Genomic DNA, 9,447 nt, shown 5'->3' with positions numbered 1-9,447 from the left:
ATATATATATATATATATATATATATATATATATATATATAACTTTGTCCGTGGCAAGCAAAACAGTCCGTCCTGGGCGGTCCTCGACGGACGTGAATTGGTGATAGTGTGTGTTAGCACAATTATACTGAGTCGTCCGATTGTTCAACCACTTTTGGTGGTCAAGTCCCCATCGGATGCTAACTAACCACACAAAACTCAGGAACTCTGTTCGACATAGGAAATAAGCAAGATGAAGTCCAAAACGAGCAGATGTGTAAATTGAACGGAACACGGTAAGAATTTTTGAACGAGAGTGTTGAGACTGATAGCAGTTTTGGGCCATATCTACCAAAGTTTTGAGTTATAAATAGTACCTTCCCTCCTTGTAACCCGACTGGGGAGCCCAGCTGCCTCGACAGTATATTCTTGCCGCTGTTGGTTCACGTTCTTTCCTCAGGTTGTCGCAGTGTGGACTGCTCACATTATGATCGAGGTTAATCCTTATGCTGAGTATCAAACCTAATCGTGAAAGATGATAAAATCATCATGACTTTGTTAGCTCCTCCTGAACTTCGTTTCTTAGCACATCCATATTTGATGGTCTCCTTCAACAGGGGAAAACCCGTGAGTTCCAACCGAAGGGGGATCTTTTACTGGAATGTCCCTATTTTAGGGGAGTGGATCAAACTACCGAAACACATAAATAACCCGTTCGAAATATTATCTCCTCACGATGATGAGGAGATACGTATGTTGCTGGGGGCGAAGATGTCCGAAAGCTCATTGATTTATGCTGAACTTTGCCTTTGATCCCAACAGCGGTCTGGATCCTTTTTTTTAATTCCATGCCATCCGTTAGCTGTTGACACAATTATGAACATAAATTTGATGTAGTGTATCGGTTCGTCATCATATTCTTTTCAATTGGACGTAGCCCAAGGGGAACTAGCTATCACTTTGTAGTCATGTTGCTAAGTCAGTTTCTCGATCTGAATTGGAGCAACTTAAATTGTTCATAGCTTGATAGCTAGCAAAGCATCCTGAGCTTGCCATACTTAGACAAGAATTAACTGTTGTCCCGAGGAGGTTCACTGTGTGACACTGTGTGAAAAACCATTCTTCCCGAGGGAGTAGGAATGCTTGTGTTTTAAAATGTCTCCATGGAAATGGGTCGATGTGTTCCTTTTCAAAGGAGGAGGTCCGTATTGGAAGTAATTTACCGGCGAATCACTGTATTCATTTTTGTAGAATTCCAAGTTACTCACTCGCTTCCATCCCACGCCACTTTCTTCCTGTGTACTTCTCACTTAATCTGTGGGACTTATTCTTGCCAGTACCCACCGCCAGCCAGTTTTGTACACTCGTTTAGACAACAGAATCTTAATGAAATTGAGTCTTTCTAGTTTGAACAAGAGCGATTTTTTAGTAGGAAGTGGTTAACGCAACAGCCCTTCATACTGGTACTGAAAGACCTGTATATTGTAAGAGCGTCCTGTGTCATGTACTGATTGTTGAGTGTTGGCTACTAATATCCCATATTAGAACTGATCGCAGTGATCCCGCCACACAACAATCCCACCCTAAATGCCATTGCAAGCCTGTGGAGCCCATTTCAGGAATTTCTAGTCGTGAAGGTTGACTCTTCAGAGTAATGAGATCCCATTTCCTCTGTTCTGTCATTCACCGGTGAACTATGTTTGGTTGCTGAAATTCTGGTCGCCACATCCTCTGGCCATTGGCGATTGAGGGTGAATGCGGTAGCTTTGATGCACGAGCGCTACTGACTGCGCGATTGGGCTATTTCTGCCAATGTCATTAACCACCGGTGATTTGAGTCCCGGGATCTCCATCCAGGGAGGCAGCACTAAACAGAATAGCATGCCAAGTTGCTATCCAAACAGGCGTGTGAAGCTTTGAGAGGCGACACCTCACAATGTCGGAAAACTGGCAGTCAATCGGAAGGATTGAATCTGAATACAACCCTGACCATGAGGACTTACACAGTATGCGGGCGCGTGCACTTTGGCAGGATCGGCTTTGTTGGTCACCTGTGTAGTTACCGGTACATTTGATGAACGCAACCTTCTAGAACCCGGGTAACTTTGTTTCACCCGACTGCGTCATCTTAAAGATGACTACATCGGATACTACCAGCTCAACCATTAATACTTCAACAGTGGCCCCCGGTAACACGCTGAAGGAATTGACGGGTGATGCGAGTGCCTCGGTGATAAACAGGCAAATGGTGCCGGTGCCCATTGTTATGTCATCAATTTTAAGCCCGGATGTTTGCTTGCTGTAGTCCTCTGCGCTTATTACGCGGTCATATTCCCTCGAATTTACACTGGTGCAAGGGGCCTGCTCACAGCACCTTATTTGGCTCGACGCAATCCGTTTGAGGCTTCCTACAGTGTGCAGGTGTCTAGTGGTTCGACCAGTGTTAGCCGCCATATCCGTTTCCGATGCCAGCCGCTCACGCCAAGAAGCAGGATGTTATCCGCCAACTCTAGGCAGGCGAGGTCTCTTCCGAGAAAGGACTCGATTTCCTTAATCAGTTCGATTACGCAATTAAAAAAAAGAACAGACAGGAAAAGGCAACTCTGTCGGACACCACTTCAGATAGATGAAATTCTCCGTAGCTCTCTATGCGCCCATGGAATGTCGTGAGCCCACAAGTGAAGGTGATTAGGCAGCGCCACTAAACACAATAGACTGAATCGAAAGCTACCTGTGAATCCAGGAAGCTGGTGTGGCTAGTTATTTGCAAGGATAATGATGCGGTAATGAGGTAAATGCGAGAATCTGTAAGGGTTAGACCGCATTCGCTAAGGTGAGACACATGGCATTAAAGCAGTATATCCTTCAACCTCAAGGGACGTGTGTATCCGGCTAAATTACGCACTGTTTTGTTGTATGGCTGTGAAACATCACCTGTTCTAGCAACGGATCTGAGACCTCTCAGAACTGTAGCTCGTTTAGGTTGGTACCGACGAATCCTTGAACGAGGCGGCTAGAAAGCCAGTGTTCGATCGTGCAATGAAAACTTCTATTGAAGAATGCGTCTAACACCAGAAGCTGCGTCAGGCTATGCATTGAGCATGTCGAATCATCTTTTACCGAGGGGAATACTGTTTTCCGTGCCCAATTCAGAGAGGTGGCTAACTTCTGACCTGGCAGAGGGGCATGAAGGAGATTATGAAACTTCTGGGTGTTATTGGTGCTACTTGCCTTCCAGAACAGTAACCGGTTGGTCCCCATTGCGCCTGATTGGACACGCCTGAATAATGGTATCTTTAGGGTCTTGAATAATGTGATTAGTTCACCCGGCATCTCAAACAACGCGCTCGTAGTTGTCCGGCCTTTTTCGGCCAATTGACTCTCCTTTTGCGAGCCCCCGAAACGAGCTTTGAAGGTAGTAGGATGACCGTTAGCGGAGCCCTCTGTGAATACCCGCTTATGACTTGAAAAATTTCAAGGGGTAATAATACTGTGCGACTCGAAAGTAAAGCTACGTGAATGACATCTCTGGGCTGTCTGATTGTCAACATAGTGATAAAATAGACTATTTTGTAAAATCCAAAAACTCACGGCTATTCTGCGTCCTCTTCGCAGATTCCTGTTGTTGGATAACCTATTGAAAACAAGCCTTGTTCACGTAACCAAGCTGTTTTGAGTTTATGCTTGGTCTTATCCAGCCGTTAATTTTTCCCGCCAGATGCCAATTCATCCATCCACTACTGTCCTTTCCCCATGCATTCAGTTCTCTGATTTCTTTTTCCCATAGCTCCCCTACCACCCACTGGCCGTGTATCATGTATCTGGTGAATACGCTATGCTCATGCATGCTGCCAAAGCTGGTGCAGTGGACCTGAAGCGAGCTGGTCTGGAATTAATGACTTGTTTCCGAAGGGCTGGTGAGTAAGCGTGTCACGTGTTCAGCACAGATTGTCTTCATATCCCCCTGCTTTCTACACTCCAGTTGGTGGGGTTGTCTTTTATCTGCATCCACACACAAAATATGGGCAACTCCATGTAACCTAACAAAAATATCCGTCTTAGCCAGTGACTTATAGGCGCTCCATTATTTTCCCCAGCGAATCGAAGTTCTCTTTCAGATGGCTGTAACCTCCCTGCGCGAGACGCTCGGGGTGGCGCAGACCATTAACATTTAGGCCTTTGGTTCCAATCCGTCGGGATCGCCTCGATTATTCCCACTTAGGCTTAGGAGTCCTAAGAACATTCCTACCCTCTTCCCATGTTGTTTCCTGTGGGTCGCGTGGCAGCTGTTTGCGAAATATGTGCCACGCTTGAGTGTGAAGTAGCATGCTAGTTTGGACCACATGAAGTGATCCCTATTTCTCTTGAAACGGTCAATTCCCTTGGTCTACTTTTGGATACTTGCTGAGTTACATTGGCCAGCTACACTGTCGAATGTCCGGTGAAGAAGCCTCATCGAAGAGACATCGTTTCGAGACATGTTCTTTTTTCATAACGTTTCCTTTCTTGGAAATCCCCATTTTCTCGGAGGGTTGGCTTTCTTTCTAATCACAGACATCGTGGAACTGCCCCATGTCATCGACCCAGCTTAATTGGTGAACTATCAATTCAAAGAGTTTGCTAGTGCCTTGAAGAGAGGCAAGAATTTTTCAAGGATACTTTTGCTTGCCACATTGTCCGATGACCAACCTACTCAAAGATAGGGTTCATGTCAGAAGACGATTATCGTTTGTTGAAATCAGTATGTCTGCTCCAGGACCTGTCGGGGAACGAATGTATGATCGATGGATCCTCTCGCAGAACGGAATGAGGCCAACTAACGATTCCACTCTCTCATAGAGTGACTACCTCTGATGTAGCTTTCTAACACCAATTACACGTTAGCTAATCCCAACTTGACCTGATCCACACACCTTTTTACCGTTTCAGGTGCCTCTGTTATTATCACGTATTTGACACCTCATCTGCTGGAGTGGGATCTTTCAGAATCTTGTCTCTGATCGTTCGGCTCGAGGATAGCCCCGACCAACTTGTTTCTATCTGTCATCTATTTTCTGATCACCCTACCTTATGTTTCGAAATAAACTCTAGTGACTGATGTTCCTCCCTTTGATTTGATTTTCAGTAATCCAAACATGTGTGGGTTTGACAAGCGTTAGGCAGAAGACCCTGAAATTCGTTCGGCTATTCTTCCTGTCTGTCCCTGCTGGGTTTTGCATTTCAGCGGGACCTGTTGTCTATTTCGAATAGTCTGTTTTGATACCAAACTCGCGCTGTAGTGAAATGTCGTCGGAATCATTCAAGCCACGGAACATTGAATAACATGGCGCAAAAAGTGACGGTGTTTTCTATCCTCGGACTTCTTGTTCGTCAGCTACCTCATCCACTTAATCCGGAATCCCAAGTTCTTGATTATTCCGTCTGAGCACTTCAGTCGGTGTGTCTGTTGGTTCATTGCGTTTTAGGATGCCTAGGCGGAGCGAGATGGCTCAGTTGTTAGAGCGCGAATTTACTGATCGGAAGGTCCGTGTTTCGAACCTGACCTCGGCCTCTTGAATTTCCTTTTTAGACTTGGGCAACCTGGCACTATCCAAGCCCTCATGCTTCCTTCTGGTCGCATGGCAGTTAGGCAGTTAGGTGGCTTGTGTGCACCGCGATTTGGAGCCACACACACACCAAAAGTATAAGCGAAAACAGTTTTATCGACAATCAGATTGTGGATTCTGGATGTATTCCAAACCTTTCGACGAAATACGAAGATCAGAAGGAGATGTGCTCTCTTTTGGGTAGCAGATTGAAAGCGGTTCGAGCTCATGTCAGCGGATTCTTAATATTAGACCTTTCCAAACAGCCGTGGGTTAGCAAACTTTCAGACTTGTCAAGTGGTAGCTGGGGAGGGGGTGAATAAAAAACAAAGTTTTGAGGGCTAAAACGATTGTTGGATTGCTTGAAATAATATGAGCCTATTTATCATTCTTGCACATCCGTGTAGACGTGTGCGAGAGCCAGTACCTGAGTTACGGCATGAGATGGGTCGCACCATTTTCATGGTCAGTACTGACTGCTTCGTCATATTCGAATACTGTCAAAAGTTATATGATGATACTTGAAACCGTGAGTTCCGATTCAGAATGTCCAATTGGTTTTCCGGGATTTTTTATCACTTCCTCATGTGTGAAAATAAGACGAAGTGAGTTCTTTTTTCTCGATGGGGCCGGGCGAAAGTTTGCCTCCAAGGACTGGGCAGTTCTCAGTGCTTTGCCCTGCGCTAGCACAACTAAATCAAACTTCCACTGTGAACAATCGACAGATCCTGTTACCCTCGAAGGTTTCATCGTGCCAAACTGCTTACCGATTGTAGTTCGGAAGTGCTCTAGCCGGTCATTCTAACATCGGATTGACTTGTCTCCATTCATATGGTCCTAATTAACTTGAGCGGCTCGGTAATGGGACCATCAACTAATTTAAAGAGAGATGACGCACGAAGTGTGATACAATAACCATGGCTGGAATTGGTATCAGTATTTTCGACTTGTTATGGACGTAGATAGCTTTATTGCATCTTGTGTTGGATGAGAGCTGCTCTGTAGAACACCGGATCTTGTATTCCAGGCGCTCGGCCTCCACCACTTTATAAACAACTGAATTAACACGGAAGCTCAAATGGGTCCTAACGCATGTATCGCAGTTTGTTTCCTCTTCCATGCAAAGTCTTGTATCGATTTTGATTTCAAAAGACTAAACAGCCTAGGATAACAGTAATCGCGGGATTGTTTTCAACCCTGCTATAAACTCCCCTCCCTTTGACGTGACCAACCACAAAATCATACGCACCTACGTGTTGTATATACTCTTCCTACTTACAACTTGGAAGTAGTTTGTTGCCAATGCGATAACTGTGGAGCTAATCTGACGCTAGGCTTATGTAAGCGTGGTGCACATGGGAGAAGTCGCTTGTATGAACCATAGAGTACAGATACCGTCGTAATAAGCTTATGGAAGGGATACTCGTATTACAGTTGACTCAGCGGTAGCTTTGACGATTCACAATGATACATGTATGATGCTCGACGGATGTTGATGAGAACTTACTGTTGGTACACCGCCGATTGGTCCTCTTTGAAGGTGAATCTCATTTTTCGCGATTAGGATTCATGGATGTTATTTGGTACGGCTTGATATATAAAAGCCTTACTCCTAGTCTAGTTCATACGGGGCGCACGAATACGACGTGATGACCTTCGAAGGGCTCCGGAATCCTATATATAATCATATGACAGTTCTCTGGAACCATTTCATTTTCCTTGACACTTTGTCCCTAGCCTTATGCTGTTTGTTTCTACTTTGATTGTCAAATATGAAAAAGAGAACTATAGCTTGAGGTGCTATAAAGTCCCAACGTTGTGGAAGTAGCTTCTTGTGCTTTCTTTGTCTCTTCTCGTACCAGATCCTCCAATTTGATTCTTCTGCGTGTAACGCATGACCATTAGGTAGCCGGTTTTCCCGAACCAGAAAGTGATACGATTTCCCCGGAGGCCTCCGTTCGAAGTCATAGTGCACGAATATTCATGAAATAGCTTAATAATGTACGAGGCTGGACTATCTGGCGAACTGTGGCACATTTTCTCCTTGAAACAGACGGCCTTCGTCTATGAATGTCACATTGAAGACAGTATTTCTGATATGGTCTCACGCTGTAGTTTCCTGTTAGGCGTTGTGTCAGCAGATATCACTGATAAGTTTTGCAAAACACACATGCCCAATTCAACCTGTCATATTTAATCTGAAATGAAAGTTCTTCTCGACTGATTCGGCCACAACTAGAATGAAGCCAAGTTTGTTCACAAAGGCTTCCTCTGTGTTTAACCCGTCGGTGGCACTTAGAGCTATCGAAAAAGTGACCACCTTGACGATGCCTATTTGGACGTCGTTGTGGAAACTTTTGACGGGCATCCACTGGGCATTTTATTTAATCATTCCATTCAATTGCACCCAATCAAGATGATTGAAAAGCAAAACGATAGGCTGTGACGAAGTGAAGTACACTCTGAGCAGGTTATCTGAGAAATTCAGCAACGATAACTTATTCTAAGGAAACTCCGTCACCGTGTTGCACAGCGATCCCAAACTTTAGTCCTTCCATCGTTTGATGCTCCAAATCCTTCGACGATCGGTTGCAAGATGTTGAACTCGTTTTTCTTTGGCCCCGCCTTCCTTTTTACGTCTGTCTAACTAGTCAGAAAACTTAGGTCTACAAAGTATTAACTAGTTTCCCCGGGGTCACCCCTCTATGAGCTTATGCTAGAAATAAAGTAGTCAGTGCAAGCATATTACTTTTTTATTGTCAGCTATTTCCATTCCGGCCGCAACTCGTCAGAAATTGCCAAGTCGAAGTGAATATATCTGGATTCAAGGGGGATATCTTTCTATAGGTCCTCGTTTTATTTTTAATGGATTGTGGATGGGTTCCTGTTGTGTTTTGTGTTGCTAGCTGAGTGATGTAGGAGCTTGATGCGATTTATTCTGTCACGTTGATAGTCTAGTTACGAGAGTGGGGAAACCTCAAGGAAGAAGACAAAGGACACCAGATGAAGATCGGCTATATTGCAGAGGAACCAACGGAAGAAAGAGTGCTACGGCTCAGTTAGCTGCAAAAGAGAGAAAATGAAATCTCAGTGAAATATTACACAAAGTAGAACTGTTCGTTAGGACCTGGCCGTCCTAACAGTTCCATCTCAAGTTTGCTCACTAGATCGGTAGCGGTTACAATGTACTAAGAATATCGCCCATCTCACATAATAATGCTCGCGATCAAGCTCAAAATACTGGACCATGGAAATCCAGCTGACAGTACAGGATCCGCATCAGTTGTATAACTTTCCTATTTAATAAATATGCTGACCACTTACTACACATTTGTTGATAACTGAAAGCTTTAGTAAAAGATCCTAGGTGAACCTGAATATCAGACTCCATCGTTGCTTGTGAGCTGCATGTCGGACGTTGTTCAAGCTTAGAACCTGACCAAGAAACGTCCACTTTGTCGCTCCAGCACTGACCGCAGGATCTCCAGTTTATCAGGCTTTAGTCGCTAGTTGCGGTTAAACCACTTGGATGATCCAAGACCCTGAACCTCTTGGTTCTGCACCATAGAGAACCCAGCCGTTGAAAGCAAATTAGCGGTCTGTTCATACCCCATACTCTTTCTGATTAAGGAGACCAGATGGTCCACTGTAATATGACTCGAAAATTCGTTCGAGTATGTGAAATGCCGGTCTTCTATCGTCGGCGCATGGTCAATTTATGTTGACAGTGTTCCTTCTGCGCGGAACACAGTTACAGTACAAAAGTTCCCATAAAAAGTTAATGGAATTGTTATCATTTTGTTTTAATTTTCCGATGGCTTGACGCTCATGAAGTTTATATATATATATATATATATATATATATATATATATATATTTATAT

General features: G+C 44.3%; 1 protein-coding gene across 1 annotated transcript in view; it reads left to right on the top strand.

Moving 5' to 3' along the window:
• The window catches only part of T265_14007 (hypothetical protein), a gene marked incomplete at both ends in the record, with an annotated part of 34,365 nt that extends 29,290 nt beyond the window's left edge, over positions 1 to 5,075 (top strand). The window contains 2 exons of the mRNA XM_009171619.1: positions 3,767 to 3,896; positions 4,909 to 5,075. Of these exons, the coding sequence (XP_009169883.1) occupies positions 3,767 to 3,896; positions 4,909 to 4,979 (201 nt within the window). The remainder of the gene's footprint in view (positions 1 to 3,766; positions 3,897 to 4,908) is intronic.
• Positions 5,076 to 9,447: the final 4,372 nt, after the last annotated feature.

The sequence above is a fragment of the Opisthorchis viverrini genome (genome assembly GCF_000715545.1).
Source record: "Opisthorchis viverrini unplaced genomic scaffold opera_v5_126, whole genome shotgun sequence".
Lineage (NCBI taxonomy): Eukaryota > Metazoa > Platyhelminthes > Trematoda > Opisthorchiida > Opisthorchiidae > Opisthorchis > Opisthorchis viverrini.
Note: the sequence above shows the minus strand (reverse complement) of the source record. Positions and strands in the feature narration are given on the sequence as shown.